Source organism: Sceloporus occidentalis, unplaced genomic scaffold (genome assembly GCF_023333645.1).
Source record: "Sceloporus occidentalis isolate IW3139 unplaced genomic scaffold, rSceOcc1.0.p SCAF_475, whole genome shotgun sequence".
In the NCBI taxonomy this organism is placed as follows: Eukaryota; Metazoa; Chordata; class Lepidosauria; order Squamata; family Phrynosomatidae; genus Sceloporus; species Sceloporus occidentalis.
Window position 1 is genome coordinate 190,385 of NW_028317455.1, and position 24,616 is coordinate 215,000.

General features: G+C 51.6%; 4 protein-coding genes across 7 annotated transcripts in view; 3 read left to right on the top strand and 1 right to left on the bottom strand.

The window, feature by feature from the left end:
- The first annotated feature begins 11,185 nt into the window (after window positions 1–11,185).
- LOC149271676 (NSFL1 cofactor p47-like) lies at window positions 11,186–14,528 on the top strand. Its single transcript, XM_089507213.1, has 9 exons — window positions 11,186–11,290; window positions 11,838–11,935; window positions 12,278–12,352; window positions 12,501–12,666; window positions 12,970–13,062; window positions 13,319–13,428; window positions 13,534–13,671; window positions 13,761–13,922; window positions 14,366–14,528. Exons 1-9 carry the CDS (start codon window positions 11,186–11,188, stop codon window positions 14,526–14,528), a joined length of 1,110 nt encoding a protein of 369 aa, XP_089363339.1.
- A 1,388-nt stretch (window positions 14,529–15,916) lies between these two features.
- LOC149271677 (peptidyl-prolyl cis-trans isomerase FKBP1A-like) lies at window positions 15,917–17,521 on the top strand. Its single transcript, XM_089507215.1, has 4 exons — window positions 15,917–15,953; window positions 16,043–16,090; window positions 17,013–17,125; window positions 17,393–17,521. Exons 1-4 carry the CDS (start codon window positions 15,917–15,919, stop codon window positions 17,519–17,521), a joined length of 327 nt encoding a protein of 108 aa, XP_089363341.1.
- Window positions 17,522–20,641: 3,120 nt separating this feature from the next.
- LOC149271678 (syntenin-1-like) lies at window positions 20,642–23,089 on the top strand. 4 transcript variants are annotated; one of them, XM_089507207.1, is made up of 8 exons: window positions 20,642–20,692; window positions 20,864–20,921; window positions 21,280–21,398; window positions 21,483–21,644; window positions 21,718–21,893; window positions 22,121–22,292; window positions 22,527–22,618; window positions 23,035–23,089. In XM_089507207.1, exons 1-8 carry the CDS (start codon window positions 20,642–20,644, stop codon window positions 23,087–23,089), a joined length of 885 nt encoding a protein of 294 aa, XP_089363333.1. The 4 variants fall into 4 exon arrangements, with proteins under 4 accessions (XP_089363333.1, XP_089363334.1, XP_089363335.1 ...); XM_089507208.1 differs by having other exon boundaries at window positions 21,280–21,392; XM_089507209.1 differs by lacking the exon at window positions 21,483–21,644 and having other exon boundaries at window positions 21,733–21,893.
- A 1,458-nt stretch (window positions 23,090–24,547) lies between these two features.
- Window positions 24,548–24,616, bottom strand: part of LOC149271679 (syntaphilin-like) — a 4,407-nt gene continuing 4,338 nt past the window's right edge. The window contains exon 4 of the mRNA XM_089507232.1: window positions 24,548–24,616. This exon is cut by the window's right edge and continues 865 nt beyond it. Within this exon, the coding sequence (XP_089363358.1) occupies window positions 24,548–24,616 (69 nt within the window).

Sequence of the window (24,616 nt, forward strand, 5' to 3'; positions counted from 1 at the left end):
CATCAGTGGGTGATCCCACCACTTCCCGCAAGGGGGGCTCCGGAAGAGCCGGACCTTGAAAGTTCCCTGGTATGGGCGTTGGGGTATATAGAGTAATGAGGGTTATAGGGAGGGGTTGATGGCATAATAGGGGGTTACAGGGAGGGGTATATCGATAAGAGCTTCTATGTCCAGGGGGTATGTACATGATTTGGGGTAATTTTGTGTTTGGGACAGAGAGGGGGGGCGTCCGTTTCTCCTATTATTAGCTCTATAAAAGTGTCATATTACAAACGAACCACCCACCCTCGGCCCCCGGGAGCAATCACGGCACCCATGGGACCTCTTATCTTATGTCACCTGCTCCTGACAGCCAAATTGCTCAAGTGACAATCTGCCACATCGGGATCCCACGCACACCGCTGTGAGATCGGGAGTCTAGGCAGGGGCCAGCCGGGGCCCACAACCGGAAACCATTGCCTTGGGAATGCAACATCTGTAAACACGAGGGTTAAGTCATTATTATTAGTAGTGACTTATATATCACCGTCATACTCCGCTGCGCTGTACAATGTGTGTTATTATTATTTATATATCACCGTCATACTCCGCAGCGCTGTACAATGTGTGTTATTATTATTTATATATCGCCGTCATACTCCGCAGCGCTGTACGATGTGTGTTATTATTATTTATATATCGCCGTCATACTCCGCAGCGCTGTACAATGGGTAATGGGATGAAACGTATGGATTGCATCCCCTGTAGACAGGTGTGTAAGGTCTTATTGGGGCACTTGCAGTCCCTCCGGCGCCCCCTCCCTCCCCTGCGCTTTTCCTCTATACCCTGGTCTTTTGCCCCAATACTCTGTATATTTCCCTTCTGGTCCTCTAATCCAGCCCCCCTCTGTTCTACTCTCGCCTTCCCTCCTCCACCCACTCTTTGTGGCCCCTCCACCACTCCACTCTCCCCTCCACTCAGCTGTTACCTTGTAAATAAGAACACATCGCTCTGTCCTGATCTCTTTGTGATTTCCAAGGCAGCTTTCAGAGACTGCATCACAGAGAGACAGACAGATAATGCAAGGGGCTGGAGACGGCCGCGGATCTGACACGCGCCGCACCTCGTCCTTCTCAACCTGCCAGACCTGGAGCCCAAGCGGAGGCACGAAAAGAGAGAACCAAGAGAACCCGTCGAAAAAGTGACCTGTGGGCAGTTGCTCGCGTCACATAACAGAAGGAGAGACAGCAAATTAATGAGAAGGAGAGAAAGAGACTCGTGATAGAGACAGACACAACAAATTAACAAATTGAGAGAGCTACAGCAGAGACATAAAGTGTTACTGAGATGAGATAAAGAGACCCGTAGCAGAAAGAGACATAAGAAGTTAACCAAAGGGAGAGAAAGAGTGAGAGATACAGAACTAACGTGCAAGAGAAAGAGTCCTACAGAGAGGGAGAGAGAAAGAGAGAGAGAAAAGAGAGAAGGGAGATAGAGCGCCAAGAGAAGGAAGAGCATGTCAATGAAAGGCAGAGACAGTGGGGAGAGAGTGCCAAAAAAAGAGATGCCAAGAGTGAGGAGAGATAAAGAATGGAGAGGGCGCAAGAATAAAGTACCAAGCAACGCAGAGAGGTATATGGTGGGGGTGCAGAGAGAGGAGAGAATGAAGAGAGGTAGAGAAAGAGGTCAAGAATATAGAGAGACAGACAAGAAAGATGAGAGAGTGATCGATAATGGAAAGAGTGAGAGGGAAAGAAGAGGCATCGCATGAAAAGGGAGGAGAGCGTGTGTCAGAGAGAGAAAGTGCGAAAGAAAGAGAGGAGCTCACTGGTGGGTGCGTCATTGCTCTACGGATATTACTATATGTATTTTAATTTGCAATCACTTTGGCAACACGTCCATATGTCATTGTACTAAAGTATCGCTGTACAGAGACAAAGAGATAATGTAAGACAGAGGGTGAGGGGGGTGGAGAGAGAATGGGAGAAAAAGTGAGACAGAGGGAGATAGAGAGAGAGAAGTAGAAAGAAAGAGAGAGAGAAAGGGAGAAAAAGAGTGAAACAGAGAGATAAAGAGTGAGACAGAGGGAGAAAGAGAGAAAAACTGAGACAGAAAGAGAAAGGGAGAAAAAAGAGTGAGACCGAGAGAGAGAAAGGAAGAAAGAGAGTGAGACAGTGGGAGAATTGCAGAGAATGGAAGAAAGAGCAAGAGGGAGACACAGAGAGTGGGAGAAAGAGAGTGAGAGAAAGAAAGGGGCGAGAGAGAGGAAGATAAAGATGAGAGTCGATTGGAAAGAGAGTGAGACAGAGAGAAAATGGGAGAGTGAAAGAGGGTGAGAATGAGAGAGAGAAGTGGAGAGACGGGCAAGGGGAGAATGAGAGAGAGAAGTGGAGAGACGGGCAAGGGGAGAATGAGAGAGAGAAGTGGAGAGACGGGCAAGGGGAGAATGAGAGAGAGGAAAACAGATAATAAAGTGATTTTTCTGAATACAGTCAAAGACCCACATCCAGAAACTCAGTGTCACTCTATAACCCCGCAGGATTTTACCCCAAGCCCTGATGCCCTCCACCCCCTGGATGCACTCTGATGGGAAACCAAGCCTGTGAAACCATATTCAGAGCGTCAGCTCCTGAGCCCACATTCACTGGATTTACTGGTTTTATTAAAATGGGAGTCTGAGATTTTCAGACAGAAGGGTATCGCAGGGGGTCACTAGCAAGGGGCAGGAGATGGAGCCCCTCCCCACAGGGGCAGGAGATGGAGCCACTCCCTACAGGGGCAGGAGATGGAGCCCCTCCCTGAGGACCTCCTCGCATATAAATATTTGTTGGATTCTGATGCGCTCATACAGATCGACACAGCCCAGAGGTGAGTGCACGAAGCAGCCATTCCTCCGCATCCCCGAACCCACAAAGTGATTGGAATCCCCTCCATCGTTGGAGCGACACAAGCAGATCCACGGACCCCCAAACTATGTGAAAAGCAGCCCGAAAGCTAGAGGTCCACACAGCCCCAGAAGCATCCACTGCATTGCCCCCCAAACTTTTTTGCAGGTACCTAAAACGCACACTTTGCAAAAAGCAGACAACCCTCAGCCATCGGCTGGGACAGCCCCCCAAATATTATCCGAGGGGCGAAGGTCCTCGAAACCCGAAAGGCAGTCTACAAGCTGAAGCAAGTGCCACCGCGACCAGAGGATTCCCACCTGCACCTGCCCCAAAGGTAACCCTGCCTGCGCGTCTCTCTTGTAATAGACGTCTCCATATGTAACACATACAGTAGCGCAGCACACAGACAGCCATGCAGCACTCTTAAGCATTACACACGTTATCGGGCGTACGCCACACTCTAACACACAACGTGGATTACTGTAAGGGGACGAGGGAATTTATCTGTCAAAAGTGTCTCTCTATATTAACCCTTTCAGTGTCTGAGGGGTGTTGCTATTCATGGACCCCCACTTTGGCTCTCCAGGGGTTAAATCTGTCACTGCCTGGGGTGTAAGCTTTTATCTGCCCCAGCAACGCAGGTGATGCGACATCATCTCTAATTGCACGCAAAATTCTAAATTTCATTATATTTTTGGTAAAGCCGCGTGAGCGTCAGAATAAATGTTAATGAGTTAAGTAAACCCCCCCAAGCTGCCCCCAATATATTGCTAACCCACCCTCCCCGGCGTCTGTTCCCTGTAATGACGCGAGCGGCAGAGTGTCTGAGAGGACACGGAGAGATGGGAGTTATTAACTTCATTTAAAGCTATTTTTCACTCCATTACAATTCCCGGGAGAGAGGTATTTAATGACCCACATCTTCATTCAGTCACATAAAGAATGAATAATGAAATTTAGAACCGAAAGAAACAGGATGGAAATATCAGGATGGAAAGACGTCACATGGAGCAGGGGTACCGCTCCCCAATCCCTGCGTGCGCAATCCGACGATCGCAAGTGGAACTGAAAACAAGCAGATTTCATCATGTTTTTTTTTTAAAAAAAAGGCATAAACATGGTATCCAGATGCAGTCTCCGGCATTAAAAATAAAGAAAAATTGGTCAAATTAGACAAAAATTTAAAACAAAGAAAAATCAAGTGTCTTTTTTTTTGCTGTGCGCTCCTTAAAGAGAGGTTTTAAACTTCTCTTTAGAGACCGAAACAGAAGCGCCCTGGTAGTTTTCCTGCTTTGGCACAGGTAGGACCACTGTCTCTGTCTGACGAACCCGAGCGAGAGCCGGGTCCGACATTCTGTTTCTTCTCAGCTGACCTCACAGAACGGGCCACTAAAAATTAAAAAACAGCCTCCTGCACAATAGATTAATAATAATAATAATAATGAATCATAATAATTAATAGTAAATAATAATTAATAAGAATGATAATAATAAGTAATAATGATAATAATAGATAAAAATGAGAATTATAAATATTATATTCTCAGTTAAGTCAGATTTAAAAAAAATATATATGTATTTCTGTGGTATTTTTCAGATGGAAAATGTTATTTAAGTGATTTTTGAGGAATAACATTTTACATGCGGACGGCTGGGGCCGAGGGAGGTTGGATATATTGTTATGTTATAAGTGTCGAAGGTTGTTATTGTGTTATAGGGATAGAACGGAGACTGTTGGAATGGATATGACGAAGGCTGTTTGAATGGATATGACGGAGGCTGTTGGTATGGATAGGATAGAGGCTGTTGGTATGGATAGGATGGAGGCTGTTGGAATGGATAGGATGGAGGCTGTTGGAATGGATAGCATGGAGGCTGTTGGAATGGATAGCATGGAGGCTGTTGGAATGGATAGCATGGAGGCTGTTGGAATGGATAGCATGGAGGCTGTTGGAATGGATAGCATGGAGGCTGTTGGAATGGATAGCATGGAGGCTGTTGGAATGGATAGCATGGAGGCTGTTGGAATGGATAGGGTGGAGGCTAGGTTTTATGGATAGGATGGAGGCTGTTGGAATGGACAGGATGGAGGCTGTTGGAATGGATAGGATGCAGGCTGTTGGAATGGATATCATGGAGGCTGTTGGAATGGATAGGATGGAGGCTAGGTTTTATGGATAGCATGGAGGCTGTTGGAATGGATAGGATGGAGGCTAGGTTTTATGGATAGGATGGAGGCTGTTGGAATAGATAGCATGGAGGCTGTTGGAATGGATATAATGGAGGCTGTTGGAATGGATTGGATGGAGGCTAGGTTTTATGGATAGGATGGAGGCTGTTGGAATGGATAGCATGGAGGCTTTTGGAATGGATAGCATGGAGGCTGTTGGAATGGATAGCATGGAGGCTGTTGGAATGGATAGCATGGAGGCTGTTGGAATGGATAGGATGGAGGCTGTTGGAATGGATAGCATGGAGGCTGTTGGAATGGATAGCATGGAGGCTGTTGGAATGGATAGCATGGAGGCTGTTGGAATGGATAGCATGGAGGCTGTTGGAATGGATAGGATGGAGGCTAGGTTTTATGGATAGGATGGAGGCTGTTGGAATGGATAGCATGGAGGCTGTTGGAATGGATAGGATGGAGGCTGTTGGAATGGATAGCATGGAGGCTGTTGGAATGGATAGCATGGAGGCTGTTGGAATGGATAGGATGGAGGCTGTTGGAATGGATAGGATGGAGGCTGTTGGAATGGATAGCATGGAGGCTGTTGGAATGGATAGGATGGAGGCTGTTGAAATGGATAGGATGGAGGCTGTTGGAATGGATAGCATGGAGGCTGTTGGAATGGATAGCATGGAGGCTGTTGGAATGGATAGCATGGAGGCTGTTGGAATGGATAGGATGGAGGCTGTTGGAATGGATAGCATGGAGGCTGTTGGAATGGATAGCATGGAGGCTGTTGGAATGGATAGGATGGAGGTTGTTGGAATGGATAGCATGGAGGCTGTTGGAATGGATAGGATGGAGGCTGTTGGAATGGATAGCATGGAGGCTGTTGGAATGGATAGGATGGAGGCTCAGTCTTTCTTGACATATTTAATGAACAGAAACACCGGGTAAAGTTTTGTGTTGGTAGCAGGAAGGAAAGATAATGAGATGTTTGTTGTACGTAGTGACAGTCAGATCACTAGAAGCTCTGCAGAGACTTAAGGCTGCGTTAGAGGCTGAATGTACTCCAAAAACGGAGGCTAAACCAGAGACCCAGCACAGAGGCTCCGAGAAAACTTCTGGAAGAATGCTGGGAGATGGTGTTGAGATAGAGGACGGACTCGGGATAGAGCAGCGGCAGATTTATCACTCCGTCCAGGACTGAGGCTTGGTGGTGGGAGGGTCTGGCAGGTCAATAAAACTATCAATTCTCATTGTGATAAATACCGTTTAAAAGCGCCGAGTGTGTATGGCAGAGCAAATAACATTAAACCCACTGCGTGCCTTGGTACTACGGCACACAAAACCTTCCTGGGTTTAGTGGGATTGGAACGAGACCCAGGAACGAGAGGAAATGAGATGGGGCAGCATCAGCTAAAATAGACTGGACTCCAGTACCGCTCAGAATAACTCCCCAGTACTGGTGCTGGAGACTAGATACTGTGACTGTCCCCCACTACTGGTACTGGAGACTGGATACTGTGACTGCCCCTCAGTACCGGTACTGGATACTGTGACTGCCCCCCAGTACCGGAACTGGAGACTGGATACTGTGACTGCCCCCCAGTACTGGAGTCTGGATACTGTGACTGCCCCTCAGTACCGGTACTGGATATTGTCATTGCCGGTTGAGGTCTGTCAGGAAGCCTTTGTTTCTAGACGCTGTGTTCGTGATCCTTGTGGGGTTACAGAGCCTTCCAGAGGCTGACATGAAACACGTTTATTGCGACAGCATCGATCTTTAATTACCCATTAGAAAGAATCTCTCTTTCCTCGTGACCTGTGCGAGACTTCTTGACCTCAAGACGTTTGTGATTCACCCAGGCAGTGAGCTAATGGTACCCCAGCGTCCATACCGGTGAATACTGGATCAGTCTCTAGATGGGGTGAAGAGAGTCAACATTCTGCGCGTTTACCTCTCCAGTATTACAACCCGCAAAAACTGAATCCCCACCGACTATGTGCTGTACTCATAGCTGACATCCGAACTTCTACCACCCTGACTGACTGCAGACCTTCTCTGTCTTATTATGCTCGAAATAACCACCAATTACACAAGTGAATAACCTGCAATATTATGCGTCTGCTTCCAATTTCTTTGGACCCCTGATGCCCCTCTCTCCTCCCCTGATGCCCCCTCCTCTTTTCTAAGCGGTCATAATGCTGGGTTCTACAGCCCTAAAAGCCCCGATAATGTGTATAGAAACAGCAGGAAAAGGCTTTATAAATGAAACGGGTTAAATAAACCCCATTCTTCTTTTTCTTAAAACCCCACCCAGTTACACAGATACCCCACCCACAGAACCAAAGTACCCCTCTCTGGCCATTGTTAATTGTGAGGTGTCTGATGAAGTTATAATTAAGTGAATGACTCTCTCTCTCTGCCATGTTTGTCTTCCCAGTAGCCATTGTGGGCAGGATGGGTTTATTGGTCCTGCTGGTGCTGCTGACTCTGGCCACCCCACAGGCCGCGTGTGACTGCGTGTCCTGGTGCTTCTCCTGCCACCTGCACTTCAGGGACCCAAACGCCAATTTCAACCCCCTGGTAGGTTATTATATGAGAGAAAGTGAACTCTAAGGGGAATACGGTGGGTGGAAAAGCTGGATCTCCGAGGTCTCTTGGTGGGATGGAATTAGTACTGAGCCCTGACCTTTGGCACCAGCAAGTACTTGCCTCGGGTACTCAATGATTCCATGAACAGTCTTTCCTATTGAAGGATTTCCATCTATCCCTGCAGATCCCAGAATCTCCATTGGGGGCGCCATCCTTGGTTGGATTCACTGATTTTGACCCCGTTTCCTCTTCCATAGGTTTGTTCCTTGCAGTGTGAAGGGTCTCTTCTGCCCCCTACAGACTGGGACAGATGCGTGATGCTCCTATCCCTTCAAGAAGGTCTTGTCCAAGAAGACAAAAGGGAACAAGAGCGCGTCCCCACTGAGTTGGACCTCCATGAAACTCCAGTGAAGCGCTACGGGGGATTTTTGAAGAAACCCGACAAAAATAAATTTTTCTTTACCTCCCCAAAACGGCAAAACAGGGACATCATGGGCCAGGGCAACAAGGAATATGGTGGCCTCCTGCAACATCTTGTGGAGCTTCGGGCTGACAAAGAGCCGGAGGCCGAAAGCCAGGGTGGCGAGGAGCCCAACAAACAGAACCAGGCGTGGGCTGCGAGGGAGGAGAGGAAGCGGTATGGGGGCTTCCTACGCAAGTACCCAAAGAGGAGTATCGAGAACCTGCGGGGGGAGGAGCTGGGAAGGGGGGCAGGGCCAGAGAGGAGGGCGGTGCTTGAGGAAGCTCTAGCGCAGGGGGTGGAGTCACAAAAGGGAAGCGATGCTGATTACGGAGTGGCGGATCTCCACAAGCGCTATGGAGGGTTCATGCGCAGGATCCGTCCCAAACTAAAGTGGGACAATCAGAAGCGGTACGGGGGCTTCCTCCGACGCCAGTTTAAGGTGAATACGAGGTCAGAGGAGGAGCCTGGCATCTTTTCGGGGGAATTATCTGACCTATAAGAAGACAGTGCCGGGAGGAGGCAAAGGGAGGAGGAGGAGAGCAAGGCCGAGATTCCTGGACCCTGTACCTGTTGCTCCCGCTCAGCAGCCAATTTGGGGCATATCTGGGGTTATGTATAAAGGCAATTCTGGTGCGAAGCGGTACAAATGGTGCAGTCGCCATGGCAACCAATGGAACGTCTCTGCTTCCACAATTTCCCTTCATGCAGAACCCCCCTGCCCCTGGCTCCAGCTTGCCTCCTCTCCCCCTCGCCGCTCCCGTTCCCCTCCGATGCATGGAGCTGTACAGCCGTTCTTTTTTTGCCTTTGTATAAATGTTACTTGAATGCAAGACGCTGTCCCTTCTCCCTCGACCCGTCCGGGTATTTAAAACGATGGTGAAATCCTCTATTGTTTAGTTTCTGTAAAAAAAATAGTTGCTAAATAACCTGCACCTGCCGACGGCGCATCTGGACACACCGACGGCGCACCTCGACATCCCGGCAGCGCATCTCGACGGCACATCTGGACACACCAACAAAGCATCTCAACACACCAACAGGCACACCTCGATACACCGACGGCGCACCTCGACACACCAAACGGAGCACCTCGACATCCCGACGGCGCACCTCGACATCCCGACGGCGCACCTCGACATCCCGACGGCACACCTCGACATTCCCATGGCACTAGACCTGTCTTGCTTGTTGTTAATATGTGAATAAAGAAACTGATTTCTGCTCTAAATAAACCCGTTTTGTGTCCATGAATCAGCTGGGAGTTTTTTGTGTGCATTTCTTGCAACTTTGGGTTTACGGCACGTTACCCATATGGGCTGTAACTGGGGGTACCTGCAGAGAAGGGGGGTATGTGGCAGCCTGGGGGGGGGGGTTGGGAGTAGATAATGAAATCAAGGATGGAAGAAAAAAATCAAGGACAAGAAATTGTTTCTCTCCGGCCGAGAACAACATGAGACCTTGAGAACAGGTGGGAGCGCAATGAGAGTTAGTGGAGCTGCGGCGACAAACGTGGATACCAGTTGCCTAGAACCCGAGAGACACAGCCGGGGCCAGTTAGGGCCCTTACCCTATATCCACAATTAACACATTAGCTGCATGTCTAGAATATTGGTCTGATCCAAGGAGGTAACCTCACTAAGAGTAACCTTACCTTCATCTCAGAACAACTCAGCGGCAACTCCCTGTTTAGTGAATAAACCCCAGTATGCCCCAATATACCCTGAAACTGCAACGTCTTATACCCCCAAGCCCTCCATCCCATCAACTCCCCGTAACGATGCTTTTCATCCTCCAATGCATTATGGCAGGAGCTGGTAGATGCTGCCCCCTGCTGGTGCTGCATAACCTGTCACACTGGCTTCAAAATAAACACCCCTGTGCGGGGTATTTACTGGACTTTCTACACCAGGTTTGCCCCATCACTCTTATAATAAGACGAAGGAGTCTCATCATCCTTAAATCAACGCAGGAAATTTCTTAACATGCAATATTCTCACATCCACACCAAACATTTCTTCACTTATTTAGATCATTTTACACCAAGATTTTCAACCGGTTTGTATTCATAAATGTTACCGGCAGCCGGTCCTCATATCACTGGCCCCACAAATCGTATAACAGGGTTCCACATTATTATTCTAGCAGCAACCCCAGAATCTGAATGCGTAAGCCTTTTATACTTTTTAGGTCTTGCGCTCCCCTTTCTGTGTATTTTTTTGCTATAATGGGGTTCTAGACCTTCCTATCACCATACCTGGGAACTCTCTGGATCCTGCTGGAAAGTTCCTAGTATCAGCAACGATTCTCACCTTTACCTAACACGTTCCCTTTAAATAATAGAGCGAGAAGCCCCGAACGCGCAGGATAAATGCCCCTCGCTGGCGATTTGACCGAGACGCTGAGCGTCCAGGTGTCACCTATTTCCTGGCCGATTCGAAGTGACGTCTCCATTGGCTCCAAGCTCTTTTTCGGCCTGAATTATCCCTGAAATCATATCTGTGTCTTCATCGCAAGGACCAGAGCGCCTCGGGAGCCACCAAGTGGAAAATCTGTTTTCAGTCTTGTGTGATCTGCATTAAACGCGTGTCAGCGGCCACCGATCAGATTATTATACAAGATAAAGCGCGATAACACAGACGGACAGACGGACGCTTCACTCGTATAATGATTTCTTAGTAGATAAAACCCAGAAACTCCCCCAAAAATCTCCACTAGTTATTTAAAGAAGGCCACGTTTTTAGTGTTAGATTCAGAAAATGGTTCAATGTCCTCTTTATTCCCACAGACGCCCCACAGAGAAGACCAGGAACATTTTCATCAAATTCTCATTAAAAAAACCTTGAAGAGTTGGATAGATGTCTGTACGGTACGAGCTCCGACTGCCCCCCCCCCGGTCACAGAATCCGACTGCCCTCCCCCCACCCCCGGAACAGAGTCAGACTGCGCCCCCTGCTGACAGTGAGTGTGGCTGGCATCCCGACAGATGTTTCCAGGGGGCAGTTTTCGCTGTGACACCGCGGCAGTTCTGGGAGGAACGCTCTGTGCTGGACCGTGTTTCCGGGGGAAGCACTCAGTCGGCACCGAGCAAGATGGCGGCACAGCAGCAGGAATCGGTTCGGCAGTTCGTGCTGGTCACTGGCTCGGAGGAGGAGAGGGCCCGCTTCTTCCTGGAGTCCGCGGGCTGGGACCTGCAGGTACCGGGGAGGGGAGTAAAAAGGCCCCCGGGGAGGGAGCGGAGAGCCTGTAGGGAGCTGACAGCAGAACGCACTGTCATCCTGCCCCCCACCCGGTACACATCCACGGCGGCAGGGGCTGTCAGTCCCGCCCGGTGCACATCCACGGCGGCAGGGGCTGTCAGTCCCGCCCGGTGCACATCCACGGGGGCAGGGGCTGTCAGTCCCGCCCGGTGCACATCCACGGGGGCAGGGGCTGTCAGTCCCGCCCGGTGCACATCCACGGGGGCAGGGGCTGTCAGTCCCGCCCGGTACGCATCCACGGCGGCAGGGGCTGTCAGTCCCGCCCGGTACACATCCAAGGCGGCAGGGGCTGTCTCTCCCGCCCGGTACACATCCAAGGCGGCAGGGGCTGTCTCTCCCGCCCGGTACACATCCAAGGCGGCAGGGGCTGTCACTCCCACTTAGTACACGTCCTCAGGACCCAGCGCACACCTGGCTCTGCCGGTATCACATCCGGGTCTCGTCTCTCAGCGTCTGTAATAGTCTGTTTTTTGTTCCCGCACAGTTGGCTCTGGCCAGTTTCTATGAGGATGGGGGTGACGATGACATTGTGACATTACCGCAGCCTCCCTCGGGATCCACGTCTCGTGGCTCTGGACCCAGGTAAGAAAACCTGAACCGGATCCCACGAAGCCCACAAGGATCTTTTTATTTGTTTTGGGTAAAATGCCTTCCGTTCGTAGTGACATCACAGCAGCCGCGCCGCCATCTGGGCTTTTATAGAGAGCTCAACACCCAGGGAGCAGTCTCTGGCGAGAGCTTCTAGCAGCGGCACATTCTCGTGAACTTCTCATTCCCAGAGCGGCTGCCGTTTGTCGCGAGAGAGAAGCAGCGAGACGATTTCATGCCTTAAGTGATAAGCTGTGGGACGTTATTTGTGTAATTTTTTTAACCATCTAGTGACTCTTACGCTTTATGATCTGTATCAAACGCTTTCCCCCCCAGTGATCACAGGGTGACATCGTTCAGGGACTTAGTCCACGCGCAAGAAGAAGAGGAGGAGGAAGATGAAGGCCAGAGGTAATGCCCTGCGTAGTCTCTTAGCGTCTCGAGGTTACTCTCTACACGCCATTTACATGTGTGTTATATGACGAGTATTAATGTCCCGCTGAGTATTAATGTCACCTGACTGGGGACACTTTTCATGCGCGTTTGCTCTGTGTGGCAGGTTTTACGCAGGGGGTTCAGAGAGAAGTGGCCAGCAGATTGTGGGACCCCCCAAAAAGAAAAACCCCAATGAGCTTGTTGAGGATCTGTTTAAGGGGGCCAAGGAGCATGGAGCGGTAGCTGTGGACCGAACCTCAAGAAGTCCAGGAGAGAGCAGCAAGTCATCGGTGAGGAAAGAGAACAGGGGGGTCCGACAAGGGAGACAAAACAGTGAGGGGTGACACAGAAACGAGAGACGCAGACCCATCCCAAATACCGGCTGCTCGATACAGGGAGGAACTGAAGCAACAAGACCCTGTTACTCCTTGAGTATTTGCCTCTAGGGGGTAATTTATTTGGTTAATGCAGCATGACTGAGGGTTAGTAACATATTAAAAGAGATCAGGATCTTTACTGTCCAGAAAAGTTTGATGAGGGTAATGGACGGGGCTGTTTCTGGGTAATGGTTCTAACTGCTGTGTGTCTTGCAGCCATTTGCAGGCGGTGGGTACCGCTTGGGAGCTGCGCAGGAGGAAGAGTCCGCGTACGTGTCTGGAAAACGCAAGCAGCAATCAGGTCAAGATGTAAGAGCTTTTCTGACCCGACTTCAGGGCTTTTTTTCCATGAAAGTGCAGAAATAACACTAAGACGGGGCTGTCGGCTCCAGGCTTTCTTCTGAGATGAGAGGGGCAGATTCTTGCTACTCAGTAGGCTGATGATTTTAAGAATTACTGGGATTGGGCATGAGGGCCACCTGCCTCCCTGATCGTTTTTTTTGCAACTACAGGGCTGTGACATGCACCAGTTCATGTGTTTACAGTCTGAGCATTTGCCGCGCAGGTCCATGTAGTGTTGAAGTTATGGAAGAACGGGTTTAGTCTGGATGAGAATGAACTACGCAGCTACCAGGACCCGGGAAACGCACAGTTCCTGGAGGCGATCCGCAGAGGGTGTGTTGGGAATGCCCTGCTCATGGCCGGGGTTTTTTTTTTTTTTTTAATTGTGGGAATATCTTTCTCTTAATCCACATTTTTGACGCATTCTTCTGTGTACAGGGAGATCCCTGCGGAGCTGCGCAGGTTAGCCCAAGGTGGCCAGGTAAATCTTGACATGGAAGATCATCGTGATGAGGACTTTGTGAAACCCAAAAGTGCCTTCAAGGCGTTTACAGGAGAGGGTCAAAAACTCGGCAGGTGAGTGTTCTCAAGAGCAAGGAGACGTCCATGGTCTTGGTGGGCTTGGAGACCTCCTTTTATACACCCGCTTCTCCTCCCCACGGCAGCACTGCCCCACAGGTGCTCACCTCCTCAGCGTCCCAGCAGGCTGAACAAGAGGCCAAAGCCAGTTCCTCCGTAATCCTCGACGAGTCGGAGCCCATCACCAACATCCAGATTCGGCTGGCAGATGGAGGACGCCTGGTCCAGAGGTTTAATCACAGCCACAGGTATAAAACATTTCAAGAACAATGCAATCGTACTTTATTGCTGGAACATGGAGAATACATGTAATACCCCTTTAACAGGCACTAACTACAGCAAGTAGTTAAACATATGTTAGTAAAACATATATGTTCATAGTCATGGGATGAGAATATTGGCTGTAAATTAAGCAGTAATTAGTTCCAAGATATCCTAATCCTAAATACTAAAGGAAGATAAACTAAAGGTTTAATTTAATGGGAAATTAGCTTGGAGGAATTCTGGGAGTTGTAGTCCAGAGAAGGGATTTCATTCCAGGGACACCTGTTGCTATCTTAATGGCTGCTATGCACGGTCAGTCAGGGCCAGCGGCGGACGTGGATGACCTCGCTGTAAGCAGTTTGTGTTTTCTGAACCCTGGCTATGATTGCATTCGCGTGTCTTTAGCGAGTTTCTGTCCAATCCGCAGGATCCGCGATGTCCGTCTGTTTATTGTGGACGCCAGGCCAGCTATGGCCGCCACGGGGTTTGTCCTGATGACCACCTTCCCCAACAAGGAGCTGACCGATGAGAACATGACCCTTAAGGAAGCCAACCTTCTAAATGCTGTCATTGTGCAGCGGTTCAAATGATGTTGTCGGCTTCCGCCGCCGTTCCCCGCAGCTCTCTCCCCCTCTGCTGGTGCCGCAGCGTCCGTCTGTCTGGTAATCCTGGGTTCCTGCTGCTTTGGGTGGACTTCCGATCTCTAGACGTACATTTTGCAGGATTTGTAATAAGATTTGGACTTAAACGTAAAATAAATAGGAGAAAGCGTTATACCGTGTGGAGTATGTCTTCCGTGTACCCCTCAGACCCGAGATTTTCACACGGTCTGGAGTGACGAACCTCACAAAAGAACCTGCTGTGGCAGATGGTGGCCTTAAATCTTTTGGTGGGAAATTCTAGACACCCGTCTGTAGAGAGGTCATGGTTTCAGGCGGGATCTCATACGGGGTCTCATACTGCGGAACTCAGATGTGTTTTAATTGGCCAAACTCGAGCTGTAGTCCCATCTGCACCCAGCTCCAGGTCACATTATTACATCATTCTAGAAACCCAACTCGTTTTACAATAATGTCCTTTATTGAATTAAAATTAATCACATTAATTTGATTTGGTGTGTTGAAAAGTCTGCTGTAACATCGGTTCCCTGTTGGATCTTAATAGTGTAGACTGGGGAATGACCGCTGCCTCCCTGGGATCTATCGGGGGGAGGGGGGCGGTGATATAGATCAGTGGCTGTGGGATTTGTCTTTAGTAATTATAGCTGCATCTGCTGATTTGGAACTTTAAGGGGAATTATATTGATTTTTCAGCCCCTGCAGCAGCAGAGGGAGGGTTAATCCTGCCAAAAATGAAAGCAAAATACACTTCGCCTGCCATGGCCGGCATGATGGGAGTTGAAGTCCCCAGTAGCTGGCCCGGCAGCCTCTTATTCCACCCCCTCCATCCTGCTGTAACGTTCACTCCATCTGCAGTGTTCTATTTTACATACATATGCACTAGGTGTCGCCCAACAAAGAGCTCGGCTCTGGTACAGTCACGTGACCTCCGCCCTCATGTGTCCCTTACACTCCGACTGCGTTTCCCTTAGTTACGATGGCGGCCGTGTACCCACATTCAATGACGCCACCGGCTAGAGCTATAAACAGAAGAGTGGTGGCCGTCCTGAAATAGGAATTCACCGTGGGGGAGAGGGATACCGAGAGCTCCCTTGTCCATGGTCTCCGTGCGAAGGAGCCAGGGACCGCAGATTCCCTGGCGGAGTGTTTGAGACTCCGCGGAGAGGGCGGTGCGGTCTCTAGTGTTTCGAGCTCAGCAAAACCTTGAACAAAGCCTAGGGTAGGGCGGGGCCGTAGAGCACTCGGTGGGGGGGCAACCAATGGCAGGAGAGCGCGGCCCTACCCGTGATTTGACGTCATGACGCCGTGCGTGCTGTGTCCGTTATAGATTCGGCAGGTTACTCGGTGCGGAAAGTGGCATGGGTGTTCAGGTTGAGTGTATCACCCCCGGAGACGGTAAGCGACGCCAGGAACACCTTAGCCCTGCACCCTCACATACTCTACCTTATGACCTGGGCTAACCGGACCCGTTTTTTCTCCTACAGGCCGGACCTTTCCCAAGAGGGGGCAGACTGTGGTCGTGCATTATGACGGTGAGTAGCAGGGCATGGTGCGGGGCATTCTGGGATAGAGAGGGGGCAAAACTACCTGGCTAGGGTACCTTCCAGAATAGGGAGGGGTACATTCTGGAATCCGGTGGGCGTAACTAAGCAGTAAGTGTATATTTTGCTAAGGAACAGGTAACGAATGGTTATAGGGGTAAATTCTGGAATGGAGGTGGCTAACGGAGCCGGGGAGGGGCAGATTTTAGGACAGCGGCTGCTAACGGAGCTGGGGAGGGGCAGATTCTAGGACAGCGGCTGCTAACGGAGCCGGGGAGGGGCAGATTCTAGGACAGCGACGGCGGCTAATGGGGATGGGGCAGATTCAGAGACGGAGGTTGGCTGTGGTAGGAATAGATGCCTGTCGGCGGCTTGTCAAGCGCTTTAACCATTATTCTGTTTTTATTGGGAGGTCTGGATCTTTCCGAGTGGCCGGGGGCGTCCGACGCAGGACGGGAGTTTTCCGCCATCCTTCCTGGAGTCTCGGTTGGTTCCTGTCCTGCTTCCTGTTGAGCCAAGAAACATCCCCTTTACTTCCTTCCGCGGGTCTCGGCCTCCCGTCTGCTCAGATATCTGCCCCGGACGCCCCTGGCTGTGGAAATCCTTTGAGGGAGACTCTGGGAATAAACCATTGTATATCATATGGGGGTACTTTAGTTTGCCAGTCACCCCAGCAACCGACTGTAAGCCAGATTTTATAAGCGCCCTGGGACTTGGCTCGAGTCCATCATACGTGGGCCACCTGCGGACCTCTCCTTAAAGACCTCGACCCGCTCGGTGGGCCGTAAAACTAGAGGGGGGGATTTTTTTATGCTGCCAGGTGGAGTAAATTCCCCCCTCCAGGGGAGGAGAAGGTCCGTCTCTTGTATTTTGCTTGCTGCGGGTTAATAATGCCCCCGTTGGCCGCCCTCAGGTACGCTGGAGAACGGCAAGAAGTTCGATTCCTCGCGGGACAGAGGGAAGCCCTTCAAGTTCAGGATGGGGCAGCAGGAGGTGATCCGCGGCTGGGAGGAGGGCATCGCACAGGTGAGCTTTCCAGAAACAGATCCCCGTTAAATCCATGCGGACGTTACCGCTAAATGCCGGGGTGAGGGTGGCTCTGGCGTTAAACGTTACAGCTCTCTCTGGGCTGGAGGGGGGTTATTAATGTGGGATTTATTAATCAGGAATCATGTGACCAACGTGTTATCCGTGTCCCTGTAAGGGCAGAGTCACCCGTTGCTCTGGAAGCAGTCATGTGGCTTTCTGTGATGTAAGCACCTCATAGACCTTTTGTTTTTTTCCTCTTGCCAGATGAGCGTGGGGCAGCGGGCGCGTCTCACCATCTCGCCCGACTATGCCTACGGCAGCACAGGGCATCCCGGGGTCATCCCTCCAAACGCCTGCCTAATCTTTGACGTGGAGCTGCTGCGGATGGAATGAGGGGTCGTGTGGCCCCTGACTGGGTATGTGTCGCTCCTTCATACATGTCTCGTGCCGGAATGAGGCTCCCGTGTGTTTTGACCGAGGCTCTCGTCTCTCCTGACTTTCTCCCCAGGTGCCGAGGTGTCTGATCGCGAGCTCACGTGGTCACCGGAGGTGGTGTTCAGGACACCGGCCAGACTCTGCCCTCCCTCCCCTCTCCCCTCACTCTGCCTTTTTCTTATCGCTATCTGGCCCTGTGGTCTCCCCCCTCGTGGGGGGGCGGGTGACGTCATCTGACTTGCCGGACGTGTCTGCCCCCGGATGTCGGGAAGTCGCACCGGATCTGAGGATGGCGCCATCTCTCCGGTTACCTGTTGATTCGGATTAAGACGCCGCTACAAACGTTGGTCTGACGCCTTCGTGTTTCCATGGCAGATTGCTTTTTAATAACGTGAGTGGTCGGGCTGGTTTCTGCTCCGTGGCGCAGCCCCCACCCTGTACTGAATGCATCCCTCCCCCACCTCTCTCTACAATAAAATGCTTTTCTCTACCACTGAGTGCGTCTCTTGTTCTCGGCGGAAGCGCTCCGGGAGTCCTCGTGTCCATCCACAACCCCGATGGTAACCGCGGTGGAATGCCGAATTTCCAGCCCCTCCTGCGCCGCAGGCTTACTCCTGGCAAAATGGTTTACATACGTGTGACGTGTACAAAACACGCCGTGTAAACCTTCCGAGGGAAATGGAAACCGTAGTAAAAGCCGTCGGTCAGGGAGTGGCTGATGGGAATTTTGGGCTGTTAGATGTGACATTTCCTGCTCACGTGTGTGTTGTGACACGCGTGTGGGTAGGAATGTATGACCCTGTGTGCAGTAACGTACTGGGCTGTTGAAAGTACAAACCGTTAATTACCCCGTGAGTTAGTTCGCAGTGCGGGAAGCTGTGATGTGCGTCGGGGGCCGCCCTGTGGGATAAAATGAATGTTTGTGGTCGATTCTCCTGTTTCTGGCTTTTTTTTTTTTTTTTTTGCCTCGCTGGCGTTGAGATGAAGATCACGTTATGTGGCTTCGCAGCATGACTGCTGGTGCACGGGGGTCCCTGCCACGTAGACTTACACGCTAGAGGACAGAATCAGGGACTGGCCTCGCCGCTCTCCCTGCTGGCTTTGGCTCGGGGGTGGTTGTGATGTCGTGGGGCAGTTATGTCTCAGGGCAGCCCCGGTGTCCGCAGGAAGGCTGGGGGAGGTTTACGGGGCATTTGTTCAGCTGCTCAATCGCCGTTGTTTGTGGGAGTAGTGCTGTGGAACTCCTGCCCACTGGGAGATGTGGCCATGGGGGAGCGCTTAGGGTGACGCGCCCAGGTGTGCATTTCCACAGCAGAATACGTGAGTACACGCTTGTGTCCCTGTATTAGATTGTCAGCTCCTGAGAACCCTCTGGCTTCCACCTTTACCGGAAGAGCCCGCTTGGGGGTGAAGCCGCCGATATAGTGTCCAAAAGACAAAAACTCGCCGCTCAAGACCTCTGTTACAAGGTCCGGCCACGTGAGGGGACACGCACTCCAATCACCTGATGGCACTCGGGGTGTGATGTCACGGCTCAGGTATGTGTGGGTGCCGGGCCGTCGCTTAATTAAACTCTTTTATTTATAGCCTGGAAGCCGCAATATCTGAGTCATTGTGTATCTGTACCCAGGGATCACATGTGCCAAATGTCCTAGATTTAAAGGGACTGTCCCACATTTCCCCATCTCCTTGTTTTTACCCCAAAATTTTACAAACTGTTACTTTCCCACATTCTCTGATCTGAAACATCTCTCCCATCACCACTATCCAGAACCGGCTGTAATCATGTGACAGAGAGAAGTGAACGAGCGAGCGCGCTGATGGGGTGAAATACTTTGTTGCCGTTTCTACTTCTTAAAGTGTTTTGGGGGCAAATATTTAGAAGAAGAAAAAACGCGTTCTGGAATTGCGTGGCGCCCCCGCGGAGGCAGGGTGTGCATGGAATTCTCCCGCGTGTGTCTTGCTGTAAATGCCATAAAGTGAGCCAAGTTAACCCTTTATTTAGGGAGATGTTTGCCGGCTGGGGCTTTCCCGGCCGCTCTCGTTATCTGATGATCTCGTTCAGCCGGTTTTCTTCCTAGAAGTGACTTCAGTGTCATGAGACCGGCGGACGTCACAACTGCCCCTCCCTGGGGAGGCTTCATAAAGCAGACAGGGCAGGTATCGGCTCAGATCCCAGGGAGCAGCGCGACGGCACAGGTGAGTGCAAATAATAAGGGTAACCCTGCCCCACATCCCGCAATATCTGCCCCACAATATCTGCCCCGCCATATTATCTGCCCCGCCATCCCCACACCCCATATTATCTGCCCCGCCATCCTCACACCCCACAATATATGCCCCACCATCCTCGCACCCCACAATATCTGCCCCACCATCCTCATACCCCACAATATCTGCCCCACCATCCTCACACTCCAGAATATCTGCCCCACCATCCCCACACCCCAGAATATCTGCCCCACCATCCCCACACCCCACAATATCTGCCCCGCCATCCCCACACCCCGCAATATCCGATCTCCTTGGACACTCCAGAATACCCTCCTCAATCTCCGCTCGCCCTGTTACTGACCCCCCCTGTTACTGACCCCCCCTCCCTGCCTGTAAAATATACACCTGGTAACGGAGGTCACCCAGTAACACCCACGCCTTGGGCATACATTTGCTGCAATGAAGATAATTTTGTTTTCCTTTGGGGTTTGACCCCCACCTAACGCTGCTTAGTAGAGATGCCCCCATTAATCAAAAAAGCTTTGCCTTCTGCTCCGGAATCCGGATCTCTGCCGGGTTGATTGAATCTGTGTTGGCCGCGCAGGGATTACACGCGGTAGGGTTATACTCGGTGCTGTCATGTAACACGTCCCAGTCTCTGACCTGCATGAGTGTCCAGAGTGCCTTCGTATTAACCCTTAACTCCTCACAAGGAGCCGCTGCGCTCCGAGACGACTTCCCATGTAATTAAATGTCGGGCCGCGAAAGGCGTTGGTCCTAAACAAACAGCTTGTGGATTCTACAGCGAAAGCCACCGGAACGCGCCTCTAATGGCCTCCATCTTTGTTTCCGCGCAGGTTCATAATGTCTCTCTACCCGTCTCTGGAGGATCTGAAGGTGGACAGAGCCCTGCAGGTAGGAGGGCCGCCCAGTGGCCCCTAACGCCAGGGATGATCATTTTGTAGCAATAATTCACTAGGAGGAGATTTCAGGGACTTAAATAAATTTCTAATAAATAGTATGAGACAGTTGAGTGACCGCTCACTCTCCCCGCGATTAACACTTTCACTTCACTCACTTTTTCAGGCTCAATCCAACCAGGTAAACCCCAGGATGGCTCTGACGGCACCGGCGGCCCCCGTCGGACAAGGTAAGGCCAGCATGTATATCCCCGAGACTTCACCGGCGATGGGGAGGAGAGAACCAGACAGTTTCTGGGGAGGAAAGAGACCGGGTGTCTCGGACAGCAGGTGACGGCTGCGCTCACACGCTAGACATCTCTCCCCCCACGCGGCCTGGCACGCTGGCCACGGGGGCCGCTTTCTTTATTACACGACCCCCGGCTGTGAGTGACGCAGCATTATTATCCTTCCTACTTGATGTTACTCAGCCCCCCAGAGCCCAACTGGACTGCTGAGCTCTGTAACTGGAGACATTCGCCGTGTCCCAGCGTGACGTCTCTCAATCTCTGCCGTCTCTCTGACTTTAAAGCGTTCTCTCTCTCCACCCCTCAGCTCTGTATCCGAACCTGGCCGAGCTGTCTAATTACATGGGTCTGTCTCTGACGGACGAGGAGATCTTGCTCAATATGTCTCTGGTCCCAAGCGGCGATAATGTGAGTGTAAACTCCATCGCGAGTGGGACTCTGGATCCGGGGTTTACCCCAACTGTTGGAGAGCGTGACTCTTTGTTTCGTGTCCCGCAGACGGTCGCGGTCCCTCACGCCATCGCTGGTGGTCTCGTGGCCCCCGTGACGGGTAATGATGTCGGCCTGAGACGAGCGGAGATTAAATGCGGCATCCGGGAGGTGATTCTGTGCAAAGATGAGAACGGGAAGGTGGGCCTGAGACTGCGAGCCGTGGACAAGGTGAGTGAACGGCGGACTGGGCGGTGGGGCGATCCTGGGGGGTTCGCGCGTCTCACGTTGGGTCTCTCCGCAGGGTATCTTCGTGCAGCTGGTTCAGGCCAATTCTCCGGCGTCTCTGGTGGGCTTGAGGTTTGGAGACCAGATTCTGCAGCTTGACGGACAAAGCTGCGCCGGCTGGACCAGCGACCGGGCGCACAAAGCGTTAAAGAAAGCCGGCCAAGACCGGATCAGTGTGGTGGTCCGGGACCGGTGAGTCAGACCCCTTGCGCCGCCATCACTCATCTCAGGGACGTCCCTTTGGCTCCCGCTGAGTCGCTAGAACAAGCTTTAATCATAATCGTGTCCGCAAAGGACCGTGGGTCATCCCCCTGCACACGTGTGACGCTCTCCTAAAGCTGCTGGTTCTCCCTGCTGGGATGGGTCGGATTATTGATGTGTTTTTGGGTGCATCATGTGACCTTGTCACGCGTGTTTAGCCCCTTCCAGCGCACGGTCACCCTGCAGAAGGACAGCACAGGACACGTGGGGTTCATTTACAAGAAAGGACAGATCACATCGCTGGTGAAGGATGGATCTGCGGCCCGAAACGGCCTCCTCACCAACCACTATCTGTGCGAAATCAACGGGCAGAACGTCATCGGACTCAAGGTGAGCGCACACTCCGATCACATGCTTCCGAGCGGCGGATCATAGAGTATTGGGGCTGTACAAAACCGTTAGAGCCGCCGGGATATTCCTTAACGTCTGAATAGCCGTCGCAGTGGTTCCTCGGGGGGTGTCCGGCGCGTTACAGACAGTAGTGTGTAGTGTTTCCAGTGAGGGAAGCCCCGGGGGGCAGGCGTCACGCATGCTGGTTCTGATCTCCTGCTCCCTTAATTACAGGATCGTCAGGTTGGGGAAATCCTGGCAAACTGCGGGCGGACGGTGACCGTGACAGTCATCCCCAGCGTCATCTACGAGCACATCGTGAAAAGGTGAGTTTTTCCACACGGGATCCCACCCCATGCGGTGCTTTGGGTGTATTGGTAGGTAAGGGGTTAATAGGGGTCTCTGATGATGCAGGTGAGGGGTTATATTACAGGAGGGTAAATAGGAGCTGATAATCGGGGGGGGGGGGAAATGGTCCAACGGGGCTCTATGTATGTAGTGCTGATGGGGCAGTGATGGATTAAATGGCAGCAACGTGTAAGAGCGATTAACCCCTTAAAGACAATGGGTGGTCCCTAAACCCATTGAAAACAGTGCATTTTGAGCTTTGTCATTAAGGGAATGAGGATTTGTGGCAACGGGGCTGTTCTGTCAGTTGGAGGTAATGGGGTAATCAGTGATATGGGGGGTACCTGGAGTGTAAGGGGGTAATTGTGACACATTTGCCCTGCTGCTTTTGCAGAATGTCTACAGGACTCATAAAAAATTCAATGGACCACTCCATCCCCGAGGTGTGAAGGACCCCCGTGGATCTGCGTCCAGTCTGGGGCAGTAGAGGAGAGGGGGGGCAAAATCAGGACCCTATCGTCACTACGCACTTTGAGTTCCTGCACGGGACGGTTATACACAGGGTCTTTCCCGGGGAGGTCGGGGGCAGCGTCTGTTCCAGGCTGCGCCGGCCAGAATCAGGAACCCCGGGACCACCTGCCTCGGGAGATCGCCTGTTAGTCTTTATCTTTGTTTTTTTCTGTATACTGAAATGTCTTTAATAGAGTGTAAAACCTTTTGCTGCGCATGTTCACTGCACTGGAGACACGGGCTTTGCATACAGTCCAGTTTAATACATTCAGCAGAAGAGACAGCAGACATCAAGCAGCAACATCAAAAATAGATCTCTCTATATATATAGATTTATAATAATTCACTAACAGCGGATACGGCGATCTGTCTGTGACCGTCAGTTGCCGTTAATAGAGAGGCAACGAGACCCCTCACGGGGAGCGCTGCAAACCCAAAAGTGCAAAAGAAAACATTATTGTAAGTGCCGTGACTGGCGGGGAGACGGCCGGCGCGTCCCTCAACAAGCCGCCCCCCGTCCTATCCAGGCTGACCGAGTGATGCAAGTGACCAGCACAAACACAGCGGGAGGGGAAGGGTTAAACCGAAAACACCCCCAATATCACCCCAAATATTAGTGCAGAACCCACCGCCTGTCGCGGCTGCAGGTGCGCAGCAGAGCAACGTGTAACTGCAACGTACCGCGCCACGCACTGCAGGCGATACTGCGGCCTCCACGCGAAACGCATAGGGGAAAAGGGTCTGCCCCCGAGAACCCACTGAGGGGGCAATAAACAGAGATTTACATAGCAGCAGAAGAGTAACGGGTCGGCCGCGGGCCACGTCCGGTAAGATTAGGGCTGGAGGGGTCAAAACTAAAGCAAGCGGAGCAAAATCTGGTGAAATGAGACACGCAAGAGAGCGTCACGTTCGCTCTCGCTGTGAGACACAAGGGATGCACCAGGCGTGATGGGAATATGGCAGACATGCGGTCTCCGTGTCCACGCGCTGCGCATGCTTCTCACCGCACCACGGACAGGTGAAACGAGACATTTAGACACAGAAATGCGGGTATTACATCCAAACTCCCCACGTGAGCACACAGGTAACACGGAGTGTCCAGAACCGCGTGCACACGCAATCACACGCACCTGATCCTACCCCACCACGCCACATACATGTAAATACAGACAATATTCGGAACACGCTTATTCCGCACAGACGGGACCAGATCACACCCTGTGATTGACACTTTAAGACCCCCTGGCTGTAACCATCAGTACCAGCTGCAGGACAGAGTTTGCTCACTGACCCTGCATAGAACCCCTCCACGGGGCAACTCCTGAGGGTCCCAGACTCATGCCAGGCAGCCCAGGGAAGCGCGGAGCAGCCCGTCCACGTTCCGGGGCAGCCGGAGTTCAGGGCTGGGTGGAGGAGCCACTGACCGGACGGCAGCCGATCCTACGAATCGAATGCAGAGCGACAGA